The 27,247-nt window shown below is 42.7% G+C and overlaps 1 protein-coding gene across 2 annotated transcripts in view; it reads right to left on the reverse strand.

The window, feature by feature from the left end:
- Positions 1-27,247, reverse strand: part of LOC311138566 (paired box protein Pax-7-like) — a gene marked incomplete at both ends in the record, with an annotated part of 56,696 nt that overhangs the window by 6,470 nt on the left and 22,979 nt on the right. For both annotated transcript variants that reach the window (XM_084173311.1, XM_084173310.1), the window contains 3 exons: positions 8,893-9,086; positions 11,391-11,556; positions 25,345-25,544. In XM_084173311.1, coding sequence (XP_084029437.1) covers positions 8,893-9,086; positions 11,391-11,556; positions 25,345-25,544 — 560 coding nt within the window. The remainder of the gene's footprint in view (positions 1-8,892; positions 9,087-11,390; positions 11,557-25,344; positions 25,545-27,247) is intronic.

The raw sequence follows: 27,247 nt of genomic DNA on the forward strand, positions 1-27,247 counted from the left end.
TCTGGGCATTGACAAGCCAGGCACAGATGAGGACGATTAGCGGGCATTGGAACAAGCTGTCACTTCTCACAACATGTTAGCTATACTACCACAGTGTCCCCCAGTCTCTCAACTCTGCTCTATAACACTTCTCCCCACAAACACTGAGCTGCACTATTTTATCTAACAGCTAAACTCGAGACCTAAACAAACATAATATCAAATGAAATTCCACATTATCTTAAATAAATACTGAAATGTTTCATAAAATGTATTTGGAGAATAATAGTTTTGACAAAATGCATTTTCTTCCATGACCCCTTCCCCGGCCCCCACCCGTCTTCTCTAACCCTGTGTTCAATAGAGCACAGCTGCCTGCTACTAGCCAGAGAAAGGTCTCCCTCCCTCCTAAACGTCCAACAGTGCGTGCAGGGCCCCTCACTAAACAGAGGTTAATATGCCGTCTATTGGGCTGCAATTGGAGAACGTGTGGGGAGCAATCCTCTATTCTCTGCTAGTGATATGCTTGAGTTACTGTGGGATGGATTCAGCCACCAGGAACAAGAGCAACCCCCTCCAATACACACACACACACACACACACTGCAACTCTCCTCACCTCGCACCGCCATCTCTGCCAAATTAAACTGCAGATTTTCTGATTCCAGCAGAGTGGTTTCAGTGAGGCAGGGCCGTGTGTATAAGGGAAGGAGCCGCTTGGAGAGGACAGAGAGGCGCATCGGGGAGCGGAGGAGTCGGGGGGAGCTGGGGGGGGTTTGTTTGCTAAAAACAGCAGGGGCCAGGCCTAGTGAAAAATGTCAGGTCAAATTGTTCTTGACAGTGTTAATGTTCGCACCTCATAGCCATAATTACATGTAAATAAATAGTGAAATAGCTCTCAGCTGGAGACTGAGAGGAGTGGGCTGCAGCTCCAGACAACCAGCTGGGGACCCAACCACATCGCACATTCTCATTTCACTGGCCCATGAGAAAGAGGAAGAGAGAGAGAGGGAGAGGGAGAGGGAGAGGGAGAGGGAGAGGGAGAGGGAGAGGGAGAGGGAGAGGGAGAGGGAGAGAGAGCGAGAAACATTCTATGTGATGTTTACAAAATGTCTTTAGAAACAAAATTATATTTTTGTTTTTAGCTTGAAAAAAATATGCTTAAATGTCCAAGGTTATCAGAATAATGTTCTAAAGATGCTGTAAGATATAATACTGAGCAATACTGGGCTCCATTTCACTTTGGTGGGAAGCTGAGATATGTGGGTGGTGTGTTGGATTAGGACCATCTCTCCACTGTGCACCATAGGGTTAGACTGGGGGAGGGGGAAGGGAGCTACAGGGATAGTGTGCCAATGAAGGACTCAGAGAGAGAGGGAGAAAGAGAGAGAGAGAGAGAGAGAGAGAGAGAGAGAGAGAGAGAGAGAGCGAGAGAGAGAGAGAGAGAGAGAGAGAGAGAGAGAGAGAGAGGACCAGAGAGAGTATTAATCACATCCATGCACCTGTCAGAGTGGCATCTGGAACTAACAGGAAACACATGCAGCCAGACAACATCCCCAACCTCCAGACGGACAGCTAGCAGGGCAGGTTGACTGCAGCCCGGCCCTGCTGCGACTCTGCCACCCCCTGACCCCTCCCACAGAGGTCACACTGCGCATGCCTCACACACCACACACTTCACCTGCCTCCTTTCCTGCCCCAACAAATGGAAGGTACGAGACTGCATAATAATAATCATCATCATCATCATCATCATCATCATCATCATCATCGTCATCGTCATCGTCATCGTCATCATAATCATAATAATGATAATGATAATGATAATAATAATAATAATAATAATAATAATAATAATAATAATAATAATAATAATAATAATACAAAATAAAAATATTGATGATGATGATATTAATAATAATAATAATGATGATAATATAATGATAATGATAACGATAATAATCATAATAATAAGTAGAGGAAACAAAATACATTGTTAAGCGATGAAAAATAATGCTACAAATCTATGGAATAAAAACGTCTTGAGCATGTTTCACAGTGTACGCCTGTGTGTAATTGGTATTCAAGATAGGATTGATGTGTGTGCCTATATTTTAATAAAGGCAATACCATTCTCAATCTTATAGGCATTTCGTCTGCGTGGGACACACAGTATGTGAATCGGTCTCAGTCATTTCCTACTTAAATCTTCTAGGATTTACTGAAATGTATATTGGCTGCCTCTGCAAGATAAATGTAAATCGCATTCCCTTATATTTACTATTTATCAGGATGCAGCAGCTCACTTTCTGCAGGAAATATCTTTCACCCGCACACAAACACCATTGCATTTAAATAGCATTTTTATTGTCCGCCATAGCCTTTCATCTGGGCGTGGGGAGTAGAGCTGCCTCTCCAGGGGCAGAGAGAGTGACGGAGAGAGAGAGAGAGCGAGGGAGAGAGAGAGAGAGAGAGAGAGAGAGAGAGAGAGAGAGAGAGCGAGGGAGAGAGAGAGAGAGAGAGAGAGAGAGAGAGAGAGAAGTAGTATTGGCAAGAGTTGCCAAAAAAAAGAGAAGAGGAAAGGTTGGTAGGTGAAAAATAGATAAAAACCACATCCAAAGATATTTATTTGAAACAAGATGGCAAAGAGCGTATTGGTTTAACTTAGCTGCTGTAGTGGGGTTAGAGGTTGAGCTATAGAGCATACAGGCATGGAACCAACCACAGAGAGCCCACTATGTGGTTAAGAAATCAAAAGCCTGTTTGGGAAAAACTTTTGCCCTTGCATCATTTAACATATCCATACTAAAGGCACCTAAAACCCTATTCAATCTTGGCAGACAATAAAAATGCTATTTAAATTAGATACATATAGTCAAAAGCCCCATATTGCCAATGTGTGTATGTTTGTGACACCAGAAATCCCTTCCTCTGAGTTCAGAAGTGTTTAACAGGCAGCAAACCCTAATAATCTATGCAGAAACATATAGCCAGTGGATATGATTTACACTCTCTTGATTTTCTTGGCAGCTGCCAAGAGAAGGTCTCTTTCTTTTTTTTTTTTAAAGCCTCTTATTTATTTTTTTATACTTGCCAAATTGAAACAGTATTTGTTTTAATGGGAGTTCTAATTAACGTCTATGTATTCCCCCTCTTGCTCTGCGAGAGGCTGAGCTATGAATGCAGGCTATGTGTTCATCCTCTTTGATAAGTTGTCAGTAGAGCTTGCCAGCTGACATGGTGCCCGGTGAGAGGCTTAATGCCCAACTTTTAATAATGTGGGGGACTACATGAATCTCCCTCTCTCATTGGTATTCAGGTGCAGGATGTCTTGTTAGAAGTCAGAGAGGGAGGCGGAATGGAGCCAGAGCTTCTAGATTGTTCCCTACATTTTCCCTCTCTCTCTCTCCCCCTCTTTTTGGCAACGACTAGTGTTGGCATCTTAAATAGAATTCATCCCGTTTTTTAAAGAAGCGTCAGTGCTCACTAATGGAAGAGAAGAGCGGCAGCGGCAGTTTGGAGTCTCCCCTGGCTTATCTATGTCAGACAGTTGTGGGGAGTCGCTAGCGAGGCGAGTGTAGCGTGGTGTCAGCGTGCGTGGTGCGATGCAGAGCAGCACGGGTAGCCAGGCAGGCCTGGGGACACGGATCAAAGGGAGGCAGGGGTGAGAGCCGCTCTGCCTGTCTCTGATCCCCTGTGTGTATGTGTGTGTGTGTGTGTGTGTGTGTGTGTGTGTGTGTGTGTGTGTGTGTGTGTGTGTGTGTGTGTGTGTGTGTGTGTGTGTGTGTGTGTGTGTGTGTGTTTGTAGGCCCAGCCCACTCCCACAACACCACAGGCTCTCCTCACACACGCCATCCATGGTCCCTCTCACTCCAAAACACACATAACTTATAGGACAGAGTGAAATGGAGAGCTAACTTACTAGAATGATTTATTATCCAACATAGGTGATTTTTTTCAAGCTATTGCTCAGAATCCTTCCTAACACACAGAACCCTTGAATTTTGTGGAATGTCTTATAGTTATCCTTTTTGCCATTTGAGATAAATAAATACATATTTTTTTGACCTAATCAGTCCTCTTGTGTGGACCTGTTTGATCCATTCTAGGTTTAATCCAAAAGGTCCAATATGTCTATTCGTCATTTATTTCACAGTAATAACTGTGGCAGGACCAGAAATGTGGTTTTAAGATATGCTATGATCAACAGCCCGCTACACCTGAGTGTGGATGATAGACTGACTTGTAACAGTATTTTCCTACATGGATTTATGTTATTTCACTCTGAGACAATGCATCGTGTCCCTCTGTCTGTTATCCTCAACTTCAATATCCCTGGGATTTGTCTAAAAACGTTGCAATGTTTGTATTTCATTACAGATGGCTTCTTCCCTTGTAAGGTTCGAATGCAAACTCTAACTCTAGCTCTTGGTACTGCTAGAGCCTCATCAGCAGCAGTTGTTTTCTCCCCTCTCCCAGTAGGTGTCCCTGTCATGCAATAAAGAGGAATTTAGCCCAAATGGCTGCCAAAGAACACATCTCCCAAGAATAGCTAGGGCTTCAAAGGCTTATTTGGAGATGGTGGCCATGGAGTTGTATATGACCTGATATTGTTTCTTGGGAAGATGTAGACCACCTCAGCTTTGGTTATGTTTCCTTTTACAGTGCTGCTGTTTCACCATGCCATAACCAGGTACAGTAGGCTCTGTAAATACAATGCAACTACCTGTGCTTAAAATGGGTAACAGACAGACTGTTGGAACTTGGAACAATTATATCAAATTCAAGGCTACATTTTATTAGGAGAAATGTACAATTGTATTTATTGTGCTCTAAGTAATTGTGTTTTTAAGGAATGGAGAGCAGAGAGAAGGACATGTGTAGAGCTAAGTTGTTGTTAATGAGTTCTTCAATCACATGCCTTAACTATTTGCCCAATTACTTTCTGGTAATTAAGGCACTGGAACAGGAATAACAACGGAAGCTTTCGCCACAGTATGGAAAACTTGGTTACGGAGACAAAAGCACAGATGTTTATATATCTTGTAACAACTAGTTGTTCATATGTCACTAACCACGTTTCCATCCAACCGTTTTATGCAAGTAACGTACATGACAAATAAAAATAATCTTGTCCATAATAATAATCTCATCATGTAGGCTATATGTGTGCTCTAGCCAACAGTGCACAGATAGCGCTGTTGGCTAAAGTGCACGTGCCAATACCAGAGTAGACACACTTGCTAAATAACACAACATTTTTTGTGAGAAAACTATCAGTAGAGTATAAACCTAGCTATTGTGGGTATTTAGGGTCATTTAGACTTCAAAAATATAGTTTCAGAAATGAGTTTGGGAAATATTTGTTGTGAAAGAAATCCTCTCAGGTCTTCAAACCAAAAGAGTGCCATTTGATTGACACAAAAAAATATTTCTCCATCAAAAAAGCAATAATAATGTTTTCAGTCACTGCTGATATTTCTGCTCCCTGCCTCCACCTCATACTCCTGGCCTTTCCTCTATCCAACACCTGCTGTGACACCAGATGAAACAGGACCAACACAACATCACTGTGCTCATACCTCTAGCCCAGTCAAGCACAGCTTAACCCACCTCCCCACCCCTGACATAGCTAGCGCCTCTCTCTCGCAAACCAACCAAATTCATATCCCACACGGCAACAACCCCAGTGCCGGTGCGGATGGCTTTTCCAGCGGCCGTAATGGGAAAATGTGCGCTGTCGGGAAAGGTTATGGGATTGGGATGGGTGCGAGGACCTGTCGGCAATGCTGAACGCAGCAGGATTCCATTATAAACTTGGCAGTTGGCCTCCGCAGCCCATTTACTGGGAATCACAGAATTTTTGTCAATCTTTACCAGTAACGGGTAGCCCATCAATACCAGACACTAGAGAAAATAGCTCACACATACCAACACACAGGCATATCTCTTCCGGACAGATGCTGTCTGAAAAACCACAATATAAAATTCTCATTTCCATCACGATGGAGAGTCTATTTGTATTGTTTTTCCATTACATAGAGGAGAGGAAGACAGGATAGTGAAAACATACAGTATATAAACAACCTAATAAAAAAATCACAGTCTCAATCTATGTCAAACTAAATCTATGTCAACAACAAATCTCCAACATTCCAGATGCCTGAAATAACTGTTTAACTACAGATAGATAGAGTGTTTGTATGTGTGTGGGGTGGTAGATGTGTTTGTGTGTGTGTGTGTGTGTGTGTGTGTGTGTGTGTGTGTGTGTGTGTGTGTGTGTGTGTGTGTGTGTGTGAGCACTTACTACAGCAGCAGGACGTTGAGGGAGTGTGAACTCTGATTCCTCTGTCAGAGAACATCCATCTCCCCACAGCGAGAGAGTGATAGAAATGCCACATGGCTATACTGTATTCTATACAACCCAGCCTGTTTTCCTGTTTTAAACATCATTGCTACATACTATTAACTTTATCACAAATATAAGAACTAATACAATACAATAACATTTTGCTTAAAATTAACTACCCAAAAAATATATTTTTTTGTGGTTCAATATAAAAATGATTTCAGACCCACTTTATAGACTAATTGAATATTGAAAATCCTGTTTCTACGGTTATCCAAGGTCCTAATCCCCAGTGCTAAACAGGAAACGTTTATTATCCAAACACATAGTGGAATGCCTAGGAAGAAAGGGAGAGAGCTGCTGTATCGTCAGCCCGTATTAAGTACTGGAGAGCCATTAATGGAAAAAGAATTCCATGTTCCTGGTGTTTTCTGCTGGTTTGCAGTGAGAGCATTAGCACTTAAAGCCCCTGTGCCACGATTAACAATCAAACACGCTGTGAGCCTCCATGTTATCCTCCGACACTCCAGCAGGAGAGAAAATCTCTGTTTTGTCACCAAAATCCTTAATTCTTTCTTCTCCAAAGAAAGAGGGGTAATACCAAGAATATTTCCAATCTGCTTTGAGAAATATTTGAAGAATAAAAAAATCCTAATAAAACATGTGTGAACAAGGGGGTAATTGCGGACAAATGCAGCATTTAAATTAATTTTCAACTCTTTACACACCATTTCAATCTTATTTTCTGCTTGTTAACCACATCTTGTTGGTGAGGGTGGGCAAGACTGGCCAGTATTGATGGGTAAATGTGTATAATTCACTCCTCACACACGATTTGCATCAATACAAATAATGTTCCAATCTGTGCTACTTAAGGCTCAACCCCTTCCATAGACGAGTGTTTTAAATGCTTATTAATGGAGGTGCCCAAAGAGAATGACATGTAATCCCCAGCTTTTCAGAAACACACCACACACACGTTTGTTTTACTATCCTTGTGGGGAAAAAACAATTGATTCCCATTCAAAATCCTATTTTTACTAACCCCTAACCCTAAACCTAACCCTAACCTTTAACCTAACCTTAACCGTAACTTTACCTGCTAACCCTAACTCCTAACCCTAACCCCTAACCCTAATTCTAACCATAACCCTATTTGTAACCCTAACCCTAAACCTAACCCCTAAGCCTAAAATTGCCTTTTTCCTTGTGGGGATTGGCGAAATGTCCTCACACATTTTCCTTGTTTTACTATCTTTGTGAGGACTTCTGGTCCCCACAAGGATAGTAAAACCAAACACCAGACACACACACACACAAGCACACACACACAGGGGCAAAGCAATTGCATTTTATACGACAGAAGAGAATTGCTCGGTTAGAGGGGAATCTAATGCCTCCTATTGATTCAAACCCCAATTAGGACAGCAGCGCATCTAATTACTCTGCCTAATGCTCCACAGTATTTTCACTGTGTGTGGAGGGCCGAGCAGAGAGGAGAGGAGGGAAGGGGAAGCAGCATGACTGGGGGGGGGGCAGCAGAGTAGCCCTACACAGCCACCCACATATTCACAGCCCCTCCTCTACAAGCCTACTGTAGCTCTGTAGCAGTTTCCCCTATGGCCAGACACTGTACACAGTCCAGGCTGGGAGCTGAAGAAACGTGGTACAAAGTGAATGGAATAACATAGTACTACCAACTACGAACAATTACTTCTAGAAGATTAAGCGCCTACATTTTTAAGCTTTAGCTAATTATTTTATTCACATGTGTTTCTCATGTTCTGAGTAAGATTTTGGTGTCCCAGGAAAGTGGAAACTGCTGTTTAGGAGCAGATGTGCCTCTATCAAGATTAATTTTAATTTGTTGATGTTAATCCAATTGTTTTAAAATTGTAGCAATTTACATGAGCCAATGAAAACCCAGAGCTTTAGAAGCTAGAAGAAAAGACCATGGATCGACATACAGTATTACTTATTAGTTGCTTTTTCTAACTGAGTGTTGGTTCAGCAAATTGCAATTATATACATAATTTAAACATTGGGTCATTGAATCATTTACATTTTCAGATGGTAATACCATGTCTATATCAGTATAATTTTTTTGTAAAAATTGAACTTTATGTAGCTTACGGCATAGCCTCGGGAAGTAGGGGTGGTGAGGGTGCCGCAGCACCCCCTGATAAAAATAAATAAATACAATTATAAGTGACGAAATGTATATAAATATTCCTCAGCACCCCTAACCCAAAACATCTTCCCACGGCCATGGCTTACGGTACACATCAATTATTATTATTGCTTGGATAACCTTATCTACTAAAATGTATGGATTTTTTTCACCAATTATTTTTGCGATGCGTACTACGCATAACACCGGAATAATTATCAATGTAATTATCACTGTGAATCATTGTAATGTTTGTTCATGTGTCAATTCATCCCGCAAGGGATGGGTTGCCAACTGGCGATTTGATACACAAATAAAATGTAATTTGATCATTAATTCATCAAAAGTGGTGAGACGGAGGAAATAGGGAGACGTGCCCTTGGCCTTGAACTGACCTGTGGGGAGAGGCCGTTGCTGACCGGGTTCATGTGGTTGCTGGCCACTGATTGGCTCATGAAGCTGTCTGAGTAGCTGGAGAAGCTGTGGCGATTGGACGAGAGGCCGTAGGCGGAGCTGCCGTCAGAGAGTCCTCCCTGGTGCATGGAGGACGGAGGCAGGGGCTGGGGCCGATGCAACGTACTGCTGCCATCTGAACCAATAACAACAACACCGAGTGAGGATGTGAGCCAAGAGATCCACAACCAAATACACTGCACATATAAAGTTTAGACTTGTTCACAACCCTGAAAAATAATTTACACATCCCAGCCTTTAGAGACTTATGCCCCAAAACTAACCACTAAAAGCAAGAGATACAAATGTTGTATTAGAAAATTGCTCAAAAAAGACAATTTCAAATTGTTATGTTTTAGTGGCTTGTGCCTCAGACACCATGTGACTCTTTTTCATGTGCTTTATGTAGGTTAGAAATATCCTGCTCTTGTAATTGGTAGCAAACTCTGTCAAAGCCTTAGGCTGTTTCCCTGTCATCATGTAACAAAGACTTAGCTGTATGCTTAACAACTGCCTGTATGGATCCTGCAATTGAAGTCGGAAGTTTACATACACCTTAGCCAAATACATTTAAACTCAGTTTTTCACAATTCCTGACATTTAATCTTAGTAAGAATTCCCTGTCTTAGGTCAGTTAGGATCACCACTTTATTTTAAGAATGTGAAATGTCAGAATAATAGTAGAGAAAATGATTTATTTCAGCTTTTATTTCTTTCATCACATTCCCAGTGGGTCAGAAGTTTACATACACTCAATTAGTATTTGGTAGCATTGCCTTTAAATTGTTTAACTTGGGTCAAACGTTTCGGGTAGCCTTTCACAAGCTTCCCACAATAAGTTGGGTGAATTTTGGCCCATTCCTCCTGACAGAGCTGGTGTAACTGAGTCAGGTTTGAAGGCCTCGTTGCTCGCACACGCTTTTTCAGTTCTGCCCACAAATTTTCTATAGGATTGAGGTCAGGGCTTTGTGATGGCCACTCCAATACCTTGACTTTGTTGTCCTTAAGCCATTTTGCCACAACTTTGGAAGTATGCTTGGGGTCAGTGTCCATTTGGAAGACCCATTTGCGACCAAGCTTTAACTTCCTGACTGATGTCTTGAGATGTTGCTTCAATATATCCACATAGTTTTCCTTCTTCATGATGCCATCTATTTTGTGAAGTGCACCAGTCCCTCCTGCAGCAAAGCACCCCCACAGCATGATGCTGCCACCCTCGTGCTTCACGGTTGGGATGGTGTTCTTCGGCTTGCAAGCCACCCCCATTTTCCTCCAAACATAACAATGGTCATTATGGCCAAACAGTTCTATTTTTGTTTAATCAGACCAGAGGACATTTCTCCAAAAAGTACGATCTTTGTCTTCATGTGCAGTTGCAAACCGTAGTCTGGCTTTTTTATGGCTGTTTTGGAGCAGTGGCTTCTTCCTTGCTGAGCGGCCTTTCAGGTTATGTCTATATAGGACTTGTTTTACTGTGAATATAGATACTTTTCTACCTGTTTACTCCAGCATCTTCACAAGGTCCTTTGCTGTTGTTCTGGGATTGATTTGCACTTTTTGCACCAAAGTACGTTAATCTCTAGGAGACAGAATGCGTCTCCTTCCTGAGCGGTGTGACGGCTGCGTGGTCCCATGGTGTTTATACTTGAGTACTATTGTTTGTACAGATGAACGTGGTACCTTCAGGCATTTGAAAATTGCTCCCAAGGATGAACCAGACTTGTAGAGGTCTACAATTTTTTTCTGAGGTCTTGGCTGATTTCTTTTGATTTTCCCATGATGTCAAGCAAAGAGGCACTGAGTTTGAAGGTAGGCCTTGAAATACATCCACAGGTACACCTCCAATTGACTCAAATTATGTCAATTAGCCTATCAGAAGCTTCTAAAGCCATGACATCATTTTCTGGAATTTTCCAAGCTGTTTAAAGGCAAAGTCAACTTAGTGTATGTAAACTTCTGACCCTCTGGAATTGTGATACAGTGAATTATAAGTGAAATAATTTGTCTGTAAACAATTGTTGGAAAAATTACTTGTGTCATGCACAAAGTAGATGTCCTAACCGACTTGCCAAAACTATAGTTTGTTAACAAGAAATTTGTGGAGTGGTTGAAAAACGAGTTTTAATGACTCCAACCTAAGTGTATGTAAACTTCAGACTTCAACTGTATATGTAGCATATAACTGCTATATGATATAATATTCTGTTAAATGTGTAGCAGATATACCTTAGCCCAAGTGCTACCTAGATTAGATTAAAACACATCCATATATGCAAACATCTGAGCCCAAAACATAGCCTCTGGGATAAGCAGATGTGGAGGCTTGTATGTGAGTGTGTGCGAATGTGTGTGTGTGTGTGTGTGTGTGTGTGTGTGTGTGTGTGTGTGTGTGTGTGTGTGTGTGTGTGTGTGTGCATGCGTGTGTGTGTACGTGTCTTACCCTGTGACAGTGTAGTGCCGGGGTACGAGGACTCAGGTAGCTGGTAGGTAGGTAAGCTGGGCATCCCCGTGGGCGGGAAGCCTCCAGGTAACAGGTGGTTGAAGGCGGCCAGCTGATTGGCTCCTGCCTGCTTGCGCCATCTGGCCCTTCTGTTGCTGAACCACACCTGGAGGGAAAAACACAGATGAGGACGATGGAGAGGACAAACTACTGAACACTAGCGAGAGAGAGAGAGAGAGAGAGAGAGAGAGAGAGAGAGAGAGAGAGAGAGAGAGTCTACCTTCCCCACTGGTTTGCTCCTATATGATAACCCGTCTGTAAGTGCTAAGAACTCTCTCTCAGCAATCCCTAGGTTGTGCATACTAGAATATCCATTCTCTTCCATTCACTCTAACACAATTAATCTATTACCAAATGGATATATGATTCCGGAATGCTTCAAATGTATTTACTCTGTGGTCCTGCCAGCTGTGATTCATCTGCCTGTTGCTTAGAGAAGTGGTGGTGGTGGTGGAGAAGCTAGCTAGTCCCTGTGGGAGCCGGAGCCAGAGCCAGCATGGAGGCTCAGTGGTCTGGCCCTGTTGTTCTTCTTAAGTGGCTGAAGCTGTGATCTGTGTCAACAGGCTGCCCTAAGCCCTCTTCAGAGGGGAGAAGTCATTAAGGGGTCAGAGGTAGGGGCCACAAGCTGCAGCATCAGACATCTCAAGTATGTTTATGAACACTTGGAGGGAGGCCATAAAGAATGCCACTACAGTGGTACACACACACACACACTATGTCTCTCTCTCTCTCTCTCTCTCTCTCTCTCTCTCTATCTCTCTCTCTCTCTCTCTCTCTCTCTCTCTCTCTCTCTCTCTCTCTCTCTCTCTCTCTCTCTCTCTCTCTCTCTCTCTCTCTCTCTCTCCTCTTTTAATCAGATACATGCAATTGCAAATGCATACAAAGTTAATTATCTCTATTATATTATAAAAGGTGGATGGATTTAGCAATTTATTTGTAATTAACAAAAAACATAAATACATATTCCTTTGCACAGTTTAGCATGTAAATAGCACATTCTTTAGATCTTAGTCTTCTTAAGATAGCTAAATAAAATGTAGAATTGTACCGAAATGCACACAAAATGTCCAACACCATTATCAACTTTCAACCACGAATGCACAATGTCAACTCCCTGAATGGGAGTGACTAAAGGGGCTCCCTTTTAACTGCAGTGATTTACACATTTTAAAAAGGCTTCTACTTCAACAAAACATGAATATAATCAGGCCTTTTGAAAAGAGCAGCCATACAGCCAGCAACCTGTTCCATTTAACCAAGAAAAGGCCTGGGCCCAGTGTGTGCTAAAGGTTGAAGGACACTGATCTATGCCTCGCACTGGCAATTCATCAGAGTTTAATACACTGTCAGCGCAGTTCATCTACTGTTGTGTTTCAAACGGCCTGGCCTATTGTGAAGCCAGATGAAAGGATTGGACAAAAGGGCTTCCATACGCCAGGCAGAACACTGGGCACAAAGAGGGGGCGTCCCTTTTAAACAGCTCTTAAAGAGCCTAACTTTCAAGGGAGTAACACAGGGACACACTCACTGCTATAGGGGCCTCTCCTTCTCCTGAACACAAACATATGCTACACATAAACTCACATACACAGAGATCTCAATCACATAAAGAGAGATCTCGGTTTGAATTGTGTGCTATACTACACAGTCTCTTAGGCCTTAATCATGTCTCCATCTAGTTTCAATTTCATCAAGAGCGTCTCATGATAAAAAGTGACTGAGATGTCATAATACCCCACTGTCCAAGCACTCGCAAGAATCAAGCCTCTCAACTTCTAACCCTAACCCCAACCAACAGGGAGCCTCTTCTGGAAGCATACCATTTCCTCACACTTTCCATTCAACAAACAAACTCTTCCAGACCAAATAAAGCGCTGTGAGGGCTCACGGCTCCCTGGTGCCCCCACTGACATGGCTGCTATTGGGATGTAGTGGAGCGTGGTGCTGGGTCTGAGCTGGAGCTGCTAATATCCCGCTGGGGCCAGACAAACAGCTGCCTGCCTCTGGGGATGGGCATGGGGACACACCCCTTCCCTTCAGACACGTCCAATCACCTGGCCCTGCAGTGCCACCCTCACCTCTGACCTCTGAAGCTCACCCCACCCCTCTTTTGAACTTCCTTATTTTTATGTCATCCAAGCCACAGGCAGGAGATGTCCCATCAAGCCATCCACAAAACACACAGAAATGCCTTTGCCACGTTCTCTTTTTCCTTCACTCCACTTTTCTCTTTCTAATACTCTGTTTTGTTCTCTCTCTTTCCCTCTTGCTCTCTCACAAAAACACATTATGAAACTCTACATTTTTGGTCTTTCTTAACATTCTTATGAAATCCTCAGATACACAATTCAGACAATTTCCTGATAGAATGTACCTCCCCTCCTCATGTCAGTCTATAATGACATAACAGGATGTAGTTCAGAGTGGTGCATGGTGATGTCTCAACATCTCCCTCCCCTGCCCTGTGGTCTCCATAGCCACCCATCTACCTTAATGAGAGGGGAGCCTGTGAAGAGCATCTGTCTAAGTGAATTTACTCTGAGGCTTTGAACGAGCCCGCTGCGACGCCGATCTACTCAAGTCAACTAAAATGCCAAAGGCTGCAGCCCTATCGAGTTAAAGCTGGCAAACATTGGGCCCAATGTGCCCAGGTCAATACCGTATTGTTGGGCGAGAGGGGGTCATGCGTCACTGCTGCTTCAGAGGAGATGGAATGTTTTACTTCAGCAGCCATGGGTTCTACAGCAGAAGACACTGAGATAAACACTCACACACGCACACACCAGACCTGGGTTCAAATACTATTTAGGGTATTTCTAATTACTTTCAAAGACATTTGGAAGTAAGTATTTCCCCCCCAAAATGGTTTAAATACAAGTCGTTAAATATTGGAATATATTTGGAAATACACTTGGAAAGTATTTGAAAATACTAAAATATACTGACTAAAATACACTCCCATGTATTTAACCCAGGTATTTAAAAATACTCAAATAGTAGGCTATTTAAAGAAAATTATTTGAAAATACTTCCAATAGAAGTAGTTAATTCGGGCCACATTATTTGAAAATACTCAAATACATAGAAATTGACTGGGGGGGAGGGGCTGGTCCAACTCAAGGTGCCATAAAAAAAGTGCATCCACCTCCCAAACATACTTTTTTTTTCACATGACCCTCCCCTTGTACAGAATAAATACACCCTCCCCCCATAGAATTAACTCAAAATAATGTTTATGACCAAAAATAGCAATAACTGTAGTGACCCTTTGTTTATGAACGTGGATATCGACTTTGCCACTTCAGCATGCTTTTGCGGCACAGTCGATGCCATGCAGGGCTACGGGCTAGAAGGTTGAGGGTTTGCCAACCACAACAGACAAGCTCACTCTCCCTGCCTGTTTCAATACACTACGATCAGGGCCGGCTGCAGACAATGATCAGCTAGGGGGAATCAGATTCTCAACATTTTGATGCTATATTTATAATTATTTAAAATATATGCAACGAATTCTCCACCAACAGGTTTCTGTACAAATGCACCACACAACCAATAAACAAAGAATACCGACTTCGGGCACTTCAAAATCATGGTTTGCATTTTCAACACCACAATAAATAGACTATGTCAATCTCGACAAACATAAAATACATCCCTCCCTACCTTTTAGGCTTACCCAGTATCAAAGGCTTTGCTTGACAATCTCCGAATGTCATTAAACTTTTTGGTGTTTTGTAACAGATGTCTCTTTCCATTCATCAATTGGCAGCTGCTCCGTTTTGGATTGACTGATTGATCGATTTTATTTGTCAGTTAAGAAAATACTTTTTTAAAGTGACCGGGATTGTACAATAAAGTCTGGGACTTACAGTGGCTTGGAATTAAAATTGATTTTTGGGGGGTTTGTATCGTTTGATTTACACAACATGCCTACCACTTTGAAGATGCAAAATAATTTTTTTTGTGAAACAAACAAGAAATAAGACAAAAAAAAACAGAAAGCTTGAGCGTCCATAACTATTCACCCCCTCAAAGTCAATACTTTGTAGAGCCACCTTTTGCAGCAATTACAGCTGCAAGTCTCTTGGGGTATGTCTCTATAAGCTTGGCACATCTAGCCAGTGGGATTTTTGCCCATTCTTCAAGGCAAAACTGCTCCAGCTCCTTCAAGTTGGATGGGTTCCACTGGTGTACAGCAATCTTTAAGTCATACCACAGATTCTCAATTGTATTGAGGTCTGGGCTTTGATTAGGCCATTCCAAGACATTTAAATGTTTCACCTTAAACCACTCAAAAGTTGCTTTAGCAGTATGCTTAGGGTCATTGTCCTGCTGGAAGGTGAACCTCAATCCCAGTCTCAAATCTCTGGAAGACTGAAACAGGTTTCCCTCAAGAATTTCCCTGTATTTAGTGCCATCCATCATTCCTTCAATTCTGACCAGTTTCCCAGTCCCTGCCATGTTTGCTTATTTTTTTCTTTAAGCAATGGCTTTTTTCTGGCCACTCTTCCGTAAAGCCCAGCTCTGTGGAGTGTACGGCTTAAAGTGGTCCTATGGACAGATACTCCAATCTCCGCTGTAAAGCTTTGCAGCTCCTTCAGGGTTATCTTTGGTCTCTTTGTTGCCTCTCTAATTAATGCCCTCCTTGACAATTAAAACAATAATTGTCCACCTCACAGTTCAGCTGTAGGAGAGTTGAGCACTAAATTTATCAGTGCATTGCATGCATAGGTGTAAAGGCTTAGGTGTCCACTGTATGATATTAATATTTTATTATCTATTTCACTATCTATTTTACTATCTATCTATCTATATATATATATATACACACTACCGTTCAAAAGTTTGGGATCACTTAGAAATCTCCTGGTTTCGAAAGAAAAGCAATTTCTTTGTCCATTAAAGTAACATCAAATTGATCAGAAATACAGTGTAGACATTGTTAATGTTGTAAATGGCTATTGTAGCTGGAAACGGTCAATTTTTTATGGAATATCTACATAGGCGTACAGAGGCCCATTATCAGCAACCATCAGTCCTGTGTTCCAATGGCACGTTGTGTTTGCTAATCCAAGTTTATCATTTTAAAAGGCTAATTGATCATTAGAAAACCCTTTTGCAATTATGTTAGCACAGCTGAAAACTGTTGTGCTGATTAAAGAAGCAATAAAACTGGCCTTCTTGAGACTATTTTAGTATTTGGAGCAAGCACTGGCCTTCTTGAGGAGTGGGAGGCCCCGGTGCACAACTGTGCAAGAGGACAATTACATTAGAGTGTCTAGTTTGAGAAACAGGCGCCTCACAGGTCCTCAACTGGCAGCTTCATTAATTTGTAATTGACCCCAAACTTTTGAACGGTAGTGTATACAGTTGAAGTCGGAGGTTTACGTACACCTTAGCCAAATACATTTAAACTCAGTTTTTCACAATTCCTGACATTTAATCCTAGTAAAAAGTCCCTGTCTTAGGTCAGTTAGGATCACAACTTTATATTAAGAATGTGATATGTCAGAATAATAGTAGAGAGAATGATTTATTTCAGGTTTTATTTCTTTCATCACATTCCCAGTGGGTCAGAAGTTTACATACACTCAATTAGTATTTGGTAGCATTGCCTTTAAATTGTTTAACTTGGGTCAAACGTTTCGGGTAGCCTTCCACAAGCTTCCCACAATAAGTTGGGTGAATTTTGGCCCATTCTCCTGACAGAGCTGAGTCAGGTTTGTAGGGCCTCCTTGTTCGCACACGCTTTTTCAGTTCTGCCCACAAATGTTCTATAGGATTGAGGTCAGGTCTTTTCCTCCAAACATAACGATGGTCATTATGGCCAAACAGTTCTATTTTTGTTTCATCAGACCAGAGGACATTTCTCCAAAAAATGTGCAGTAGTCTGGCTTTTTTATGGCGGTTTTGGAGCAGTGGCTTCTTCCTTGCTGAGCGGCCTTTCAGGTTATGTCGATATAGGACTCGTTTTACTGTGGATATAGATACTTTTGTACCTGTTTTCTCCAGCATTTCCACAAGGTCCTTTGCTGTTGTTCTGGGATTGATTTGCACTTTTCGCACCAAAGTACGTTCATCTCTAGGAGACAGAACGCGTCTCCTTCCTGAGCGGTATGACGGCTGCGTGGTCCCATGGTGTTTATACTTGAATACTATTGTTTGTACAGATGAACGTGGTACCTTCAGGCGTTTGGAAATTGCTCCCAAGGATGAACTAGATTGTGGAGGTCTACAATTATTTTTCTGAGGTCTTGGCTGATTTCTTTTGATTTTCCCATGATGTCAAGCAAAGAGGCACTGAGTTTGAAGGTAGGCCTTGAAATACATCCACAGGTACACCTCCAATTGACTCAAATGATGTCAATTAGCCTATCAGAAGCTTCTAAAGCCATGACATCATTTTCTGGAATTTTCCAAGCTGTTTAAAGGCACAGTCAACTTAGTGAATGTACATTTCTGACCCACTGGAATTGTGATACAGTGAATTATAAGTGAAATAATCTGTCTGTAAACAATTGTTGGAAAAATTACTTGTGTCATGCACAAAGTAGTTGTCCTAACCGACTTGCCAAAACTATAGTTTGTTAACAAGAAATGTGTGGAGTGGTTGAAAAATGAGTTTTAATGACTCCAACCTAAGTCTATGTAAACTTCCGACTTCAACTGTATATAGCCTATATAAAGGAAGAGAAGCATTTAACCCCAGAGCGATAGAGAGATAGAAATATGCCGGTGGCATGCTACGACACCGACATGCATTTATTTATGTCAGAAGGCTACTGTGCGTCTGCTATACAGATATAGACGTACAGAAAGAGGCTAATTAGTTAATTTTCGATCAAAATATTTTGTATAAAGTTAAGCATTATATTGTTATATTATAGGAGTAACTCTGGTAGGCCTGAAACAAACTTCCTCACCTCAAGTTCAACTGTCGGAGTCAGTTGGAGAGGTGGTGTGGACTGCCTTTGTATTATAGGCTTGCAGTAGTTAAAGCTTAATAATAGCCACACCATACCAAACCTTCACAAACGTTTTTAAACTTTATTAGAGTAATATCAAAAGTAAATTAAGCCATTGTTTATAGGGAAAATACGAGCAGAAGAGTGAATGTAAACCAGGGACAAAATGCACTACCCTCCCCTGTGACCAATAAAAACCACACAAACTTCCCCAAAGCAAAAAATAAAGTGGGACAACCCTCCCCTTTTTTGGACCACCCCTCCCCCCAGTACATTTAGATCTGTCCCTAAGTATTTCAAAAACCAAATACTCAAATATACATGTATTTTAACGCGCGCGCACACACACACACACACACAGCCTGCAGCTGAGGAGGATTTGAAGCTGTACTCTGGAACCCAATCACAAAGTCACCTTGGATGACAGATTCTCCTCTGCTCTCCCCAATCCGGTTTAATTCCTCTACACTACAGAGAGAGAGAGCTTCATCCATCCTCCATGTCTCCCTCCATATCTACCTCAAAGTCTGCAACTACAGCATCCATGTCAGTCCTGTTTTGTTTTGTCAGTGTAAGACTGGTTTGCTGGTTGCCTGGCTTCCTCTACACTGGGACTAACATGGACTATGTGTGTGAATCCCTGCAAGATACTGGAGGAAGTTGGAGGGTGGGGGAGGGTAGAAAACCTGGGGAACCACCACATCTCCTAGGACTAGAGCTTACTGGAGCCTGGGAGACAAAAAGCGGTTGAGTTACTGAGCTGAGCTGAGCACAGACATGGAGGGGGTGGCAGGGACTGTAGGGGGTGGTGGGGGACATGAAGATTGGAGCGAATGTCAGGCAAGTTGAAGGTCCTGAAAACATGTCCCAGGGTCTGGTGAAGTGAAGGTGGGGAGAGATATGTGTTAACAACAGTTGCTTTTATAATGCTTTGATGTGGCATATACATATCCTTTAATATAATGTCTTATCTGAGAGAGTGGCATTTGCCTGAGTCTGTATTCCACCGTTTCTCTTGGCCTCACTCAATAGTAAACACAACACAATGGAATCTACAGAGCTGAGGATCTGATTCGACGATAACATTAACACAACACTGCAATGCATGACATTACATTGCATTCAAACCCTTTCTAAAATGTCCTTTGTCTCAAATAGAATCTAATCGTCTTTATTTAATTTCAGACAATCGTGAAGAGCGTTTTTTGAAAGGGAGTTATTGTAAGAATATGTTTCTTAAGCCAACGGTGCCACATCTACACATTCCACAACGTGAACTATGCACCACAAAAGCAAGGATGAACCCTCCTTCTCATGTATTTTCAATGGCACACGCCACAACACACAATGAACACAGTAGTGCAAAGAGGCGAAACAACATAGAAATCCTCATCGGTTTTATACCACGTACTACCCACCCTCACTAGCTCTTGCTGTTTCTCTCTATGCCTGCCTGCCTTGCTGCCTGCCAGACTGGCACTATGCTAATTAGAGTAGCTGGAAGTGTGAGTTTGAGAGGAGAGTGGGATTAGCTCGATAAGTATCAGGAATACAGAGGGACTGAAGGAAAGTCATTTAATTTCTAATAATAAGAAACTGTTAGAACATTCACACAGATGCATTGCAACAATTTCTCCTCCACAATCTACATAAACCCTATTTATTCCTTTATGGAACCGACATAAAACCAGACTGGTGGGAACATGGATGCCTGTTGGGTTGGGTGGGCTCTGCCATTGTTACTACTGAATCCTACTATGACGTTCTCTCCTGGCATTGGTAATCACCTAGCAGGAAAACAACCTGGTAAATGTCAATTGAATCTCTCTTTTTTTTTTTTTTAGCATATATATATATATATATACATATATATATATACACTACATGACCAAAAGTATGTGGACACCTGCATATCACTCCAAAATCATGGGCATTTATATGGCGTTGGTCCCTCCTTTGCTGCTATAACAGCCTCCACTCTTCTGGGAAGGCTTTCCACTAGATGTTGGAACATTGCTGCGGGGACTTGCTTCCATTCAGCCACAAGACCAGTAGTGAGGTTGGGCACTAATATTGGGTGATTAGGCCTGGCTTGCAGTCGGCGTTCCAATTAATCCCAAAGCTGTTCGATGGGGTTGAAGTCAGGGGTCTCTGCAGGCCAGTCAAATTCTTCCACACCGGTCTCGAAAAACCATTTCTGTATGGACCTCGCTTTGTGCATGGGGGCATTGTCATGCTGAAACAGGAATGGGCCTTCCCCAAACGGTTGCCAAAAGTTGGAAGCATAGAATCGTCTAGAGTGTCATTGTATGCTGTAGCGTTAGGATTTCCCTTCACTGGAACTAAGGGGCCTAGCCCGAACCATGAAAAACAGCCCCAGACCATTATTCCTCCTCCACCAAACTTTACAGTTGGCACTATGCATTCGGGCAGGTAGGGTTCTCCTGGCATCCGCCAAACCCAGATTCATCCGTCGGACTGCCAGATTGTGAAGTGTGATTCATCACTCCAGAGAACACGTTTCCACTGCTCCAGAGTCCAATGGCGGCGAGCTTTACACCACTCCATCCGACGCTTGGCCTTGCGCATGGTGATCTTAGGTTTGTGTGTGGCTGCTCGGCCATGGAAACCCATTTCATGAAGCTCCTGATGAACTGTTCTTGTGCTGACGTTGCTTCCAGAGGCAGTTTGGAACTCGGTAGTGAGAGTTGCAACCGAGGACAGATGATTTTTATGGGCTACGCGCTTCAGCACTCGGCGGTCCCGTTCTGTGAGCTTGCGTGGCCTATCACTTCGCGGCTGAGCCATTGTTGCTCCTAGAAGTTTCCACTTCGCAATAACAGCACTTACAGTTGACCAGGGCGACTCTAGCAGGGCAGAAATTTGATGAACTGACTTGTTGGAAAGGTGGTATACTATGACAGTGTTCAATGACAGAATCCACTAATTTGAAGAGGTGTCCACATTCTTTTGTATATATAGTGTATATATATATAATAGAGTGTCTATAATATATCCTGTGGCACTATGAGAAAGCGCAGGGATCTCTCCTTTCTTCATTCTCTCCACAGAGGCCTCAGAGATCAGAGAGAGATCACCACAGAGACAAACAGAGCAGGATCCTCTTCTTTCTGTGTCGCGGTTGGCATCAGATGCCTAGCACACTCTATTATAGGAAAACGTCTTGCCAAATTGATTTCTACGCTGAATAAAAGGCAATGCTTATACCTTATTAGATTCCTCTAACTATAATAGCTGCATCTAGAATGTTTATTGGGAATGAAAGGGGATCTATGTGTCAGATTTGCTAAGCGAGCCAGCCAGCGCTGCCGCCGCTCAGATGAGCCTCCTCAGCAGAGGTGGAGTCGGCCTCGTAAAAACTTCAGCCTAAATAGAAGAGAATGTAATTCATTTCAAGTGTGAGGAGGAGAGGAGCACTGATTTACAGCGTTAAGACCCAGCCTCTGGCCTCCCTCCCTCCCTCTGTTCTCTGCCCTCCCTCCCTCGCTCAACAGCAAACCCCCCTCCTCCCTTCCACCTGGCCCATACTTCTGAAGGATAGACACAAGTGATGCTCTTTTCTCTTCTTAATAGTCTGTGGAAGGACTCCACTGCCTGGTCCAGTTAGGAATGAATGTTTTATTTCAGATGCAGAATGGGCAGCACAGAGAGTGGGGTGCTCAGAGCAAGAGCGGTAGCTAGCTTTATAGGGACAGGTAGCATGGAACTAATGGCTGTAAGATATGGATCAGATCCCGTAATTTGTCAGTTGGGGTGATAAAATAGTGGCGGTTCCAGGGGGGGCTGCTGGGAGCTGTGTTTTAGGCGGTGGTGGGCCTGATGAAGATGGATGAGATAGTGTGATTCAAGATGGCAGGCAGGGGCGGGGAGAGGAGGGGGTTTGGGTTAGCTGAGTTTATAGGGCAGTGAGTTTGGGCTGTGGAGTCACCGGTAAACCAAACACTTGTCACTTCTCGTTAAACAAGGAGTCCTCTTGAGCACCATTCCACACAATAACTCTCAGCTTGGAGTGGGTCCATATACCCTCACAGCCAATAGTACTTTTACTATGTATCCCTGCAGTGTAAACCACAAACACTACTTTACAGATTATTACAATAACAACTAACAGGGTAAGCCGTAACCACAACCACAAATCCTACTGAAGAAGAGATGGATCTTTAAGATCCGCCCCTCTGCTTTGGGTTTCTCCCTCACCCTACTGCCCTGTTAGCCTCCCCACTCGCTGACATCTGGAAGATGCGTCATTGCAGCTGTGCAGGAGCAGGTCGGCTCTCGGGCCAAAGGTCCTTCTGTCCAGCCCGGAGATTGGCCATTTGGGCACCTATGTGAAACCCCAGCTGGCTGACATCTTCAAAACGCATGGACACTAAAACTGTCAAGTTCACACACCAAAATCCAGCCTTTGGCCCCATGTCTTTTCAATTTATTGATTCAATTGGGAGCAGTTTTAGAGAAGAGGCTTTACCGTTTTCTTATATCATCATGTCTCCAGTGGTCAGTGTGGTCAATTAGGATGTGTCTGAGTACAACAGCAGGCTGACGAGGAGCAAGGAAGGTCCCTGGTGTGCAGACGCAATGGGGCAGTGCTCTAGCAAAGCCAATGAAAAAACCACACATGACTCCTGAAAAAGAAACAATTATACAATGGGCTCCATAGTCCATTCTAAATCCTCCTCCCAACTCACTTGCCAAACCACTGAGCAACATTGAAGACTGATGGCCATTATTTACTTCCAGAGTCAGTCTCTTGGGGTGACCTTCTCAGAAAATTAAGTTTGAGTTGACCTTAGGAGACTTTAAAAGCGTTTTAGAATTAGATTATGAGGAAAACTGCATTAACAAATTGTATCCATGACTCAAATACCTCAGGTTTTCACATGACATCATTTAGCTCTATTATCTTGCAGGAGTTTCCTTTCAGTTTTCAACCATGTTTTATTTCTTCGCGTTTAGACTTTTCAAATTACCATCAGTTTCCATAAATACTCAAGAGGCAAATGCCTGAAGAGATTTTCTCTCAAATTGAAATGTACTTGACCTACAAATATGGCTGTGAATTGCCTGGAACATGGACAAGACAGAGGACTCTCTGTGCTCTCTAGCCCACATGACACTCTGCTTAACCAATCAGAGACAGGTTTGCTGGATCTTTTCTTCTACAATCACAATGAGCTTCACAAGGAATTCAGCTCCATTCTACAAGGTTGTTGATGCTACATTTAAAGAAATTTGAACAAATGGATAGCATTGTAAATACAAAGCATTTTAACCCATCTGTCATAACTCAGAATCTATGAGACATGCATGTCTTTTCCAGATGTATTTCATGAGACCTCCATTACATTGTAATGGAGGACAATCTTCAGAAAAAGAGATTCATCAAATAATAACTGAAAGACCTTCCCACTCCCGTTCCAAGTTTGCCTCATAAGCATATTTGAAACATTCTAAAATGTAATATATCGCAAGAAAATACACATTAAAAAAATCTCTCAGCACCCTCCTGAGTGCTGCATCAACCATTTTGGCATACATCTTTCTGTTTGGAGGGTTTACTAGACAGACAAAGACATGTGTGGAATCAGTTACCCCTATCCGCATGTTTGGAGTGTGAGGAACAGTTAGCGCGCGGGGTGGTTCAGGGTTTGGGAGATTTAGGGGGAGTGAGCGAGGGGTTGTGGTAAGAGGAGAGGGTTGCCCCGGCCCTTTTTTACTAACGTCTGATTGATGAATGTTGTTGTCAGGGCATGGGGTCCCTGGAGAGGATGAGGGACCCTATGTGATATGCACAGGGTTTTACAAGCAGCGGCATGCTTGAAAGTGATGGGAGAGAGATCCTGGCCAAAGGCCGAAATGAGAAATCCATCAGGAATGCATTTTTCTCTCTCTCTCTCTCTCTCTCTCTCTCTCTCTCTCTCTCTCTCTCTCTCTCTCTCTCTCTCTCTCTCTCTCTCTCTCTCTCTCTCTCTCTCTCTCTCTCTCTCTCTCTCTCTCTCTCTCTCTCTCTCTCTCTCTCTCTCTCTCTCTCTCTCTCTCTCTCTCTCTCTCTCTCTCTCTCTCTCTCTCTCTCTCTCTCTCTCCCTCCCTCCCTCCCTCCCTCCCTCCAGAACAGCTGCCGCTATAACTCTACTGTATTTTCCTTCAGTGTTACATAAAACCACATGGTACACAAGCTGTCAGGCAGGTCCTGGAGTGGAGTCTTGGGTGTGAAAAAATTGAGAATCCCGTGTCAAGGCCTTCTTAGAACAGATGAGGACTCACAGAGAGCAGTGAACTCCCAGAGGTGAGGTGAGGGGGTAAAAATATGGGTAAAAAAGAACTGCACTGGGATGAATTAATATATAATCGCCATGGGTGACAAACAGCAGCAGGAGACCAAGAAGAGGATGAATGGAAAAATAAGGTCCAATTGGGCATGACATGGATGCATTCAAATGTATTTATGCAAATACATTGGCAGCACTCCAAAATTATGTTATGGCAAATGGATTGCTTCGATTTCAGCGAAGTGGGATGAATTGGAAATCTTTTTAGGGAAAATAAACATATCTATCTAACCACATTATAGTCAGCTGGAAGCATATTGCATAAAGGATGCCAAATAAACTTTTTCAAATACAAGTAGTTTGTCTTACATTTGATGAGTTAATAGGGAACATAGCCTACTGATAAACTGTTCCTGAAAAAAATACTTGTAAAGCATTAAGTCCAAACTTATCTAAAATAACTCTGTAAACTCCAGTAACTCAGATTTTGTTAGATGTAAAACTATACCAGGATATTATAACTAATGTGTCCATGTACAGGAAAACAGTGTTTTACATCAAAGTGTCATAAACACCCGGAAATGCTCAGCAGTCATGACAGAGTGTGTGTTATGTTGATTGTTTGTGTGTCTAACTAACCTGTACACGGGCCTCAGTGAGCTTGGTCCTCTGGGCCAGCTCTTCCCTGGTGTAGATGTCTGGGTAGTGTGTCCTCTCAAAGGCCTTCTCCAGCTCCTCCAGCTGCTCAGCTGTGAAGGTGGTGCGGCTTCGACGCTGCTTCCTCTTCAGGGGAAGGTCCGGCTCCGACTCCACATCTGAACCCTCGTCTGTACGATTACCTGGGCCAAAGGGGAGGGAGGGAGAGGCCAGCTCAGTTAATACTAGGATTACACTTAAATTAATACAGGGGAAATTAGCAACAATGAAAAGGAAGTCAATTTCATTGGTTATTCATCTCTTCAGTTGTCTGTGTTTACCCACAAGTTTCTGTTCTGACAGCAATCAGTCACATAGTTGATTAACCTATGTTATTGAAAAGGCAATAAAAAGGATGGGTGAAACCCTGAAATGGTCCATACATGCCACTTTATGTCATTTAGGGGCACAACCACTCCAGAGGCTATGTCGTTTGCTAGAATCATATTATTGAGGGGGAGAGGCTGCAAAGAGGATTCAAATGACAGCTTTCCCTCTCTCTGAGCACAACAGAGCAAATATTATCTTAATCTGTGGATATTTATACAGTATATAAGAGGCCTGATACCCAATCCTGCCTGAGAGAGAGAGGGAGAGGCCCCAGAGGCAGAGGGCTGCAGGCGGTAGGGGGGAGGAGGGGGTGCTGGGTGGAAGGGTTAATCTACGCAGGCCACCTTGCGGTTCCTCACCACACTATTCTCTCACAATAGCCCAGGGCACACTGCTGCTCAGAAAACAGCACAGCCAGAATATACAGAACATAACACCAATATCACACCAGAACCATTCAATCCCATATTCTGTGTTTCCATGATGCTGCTGTCAATAAATGAATTACACTTACAATACTTTTAGGCATTCAACTAAGCTGCTGCATTTTTGCTTGAGGAATATAGATACTGCACAAAGCCATCCAATCCAGGCCAAGAGGAATGTTTCTGACAGCGAATATGTATTACCACAGCGCATTACCATTATAACTGAATTTAGGAAATTGCATCATTTTCACCTCCTCTGCATGTCTATTTAAACTACATGGCCCTTTTCATTTCCTGTTATAAAATTCAAATTTTCACAAATGTGCTCATTGAGACATTGACAAGCCAGTGTGACAAGCCAGTGTTGCTCTAGGCCTAGTTGGATTGCATCAGACATGTACAGTCCAGAAGGAGAGAAGGGTGAAGACCAAAAAACGAGAGATATAGAAGAAGAGAGTTTGTGGAGAGCTCATTGCCCTTTACAGAAAGCCTTTCTACCCATATAATGACAACCATAATGGTCTCCTGAAAGTTAGCCCAGGTGAATCCCCTGCATTGGCTATGGGCACAACTAAGCTCAGTTTAACAATGCCCTCTAGAATGTTTCAACATACCACATGGACAAACGGAAGCCAAATGGCCTTCAAATAACAACTGTGAGAATAAAAGAGCAACCAAATCTGTCTAGGTCTCAAGGCCGGCTCTGGAGTTTAATTAAACAAGGAATTATGGGATTATATGGAGACTATCATTACAGGCCACTCGATGAGTCTTCTGAGAACGTCTTTTTGTCGCCCTGAGCTCACGCTCAACGATTCTCTGCGGATTACATGCGGCCGCAGGACATGAGGCCGCATTCATTAAAATCAATTCTTTTGTCTTACCCCTTTTAAGAAAGATTGATTCTCCAACACTGGCTACCACTATTGCAGAGAACACCCTTGAACATAGAAAGTTGAATATGTACATATATGGCATATCCCTTTGTTGGTTTTCATGAGGATGTGAAGAGCGGTTTGAAGCTAACTCGCCATGATAACACTTGAGACCGGTACAGCGGTCCATAGATCACTTTCCAAAGTCACCTC

This window comes from Coregonus lavaretus (genome assembly GCF_964263955.1).
Source record: "Coregonus lavaretus genome assembly, chromosome: 12".
Taxonomy (NCBI): domain Eukaryota; kingdom Metazoa; phylum Chordata; class Actinopteri; order Salmoniformes; family Salmonidae; genus Coregonus; species Coregonus lavaretus.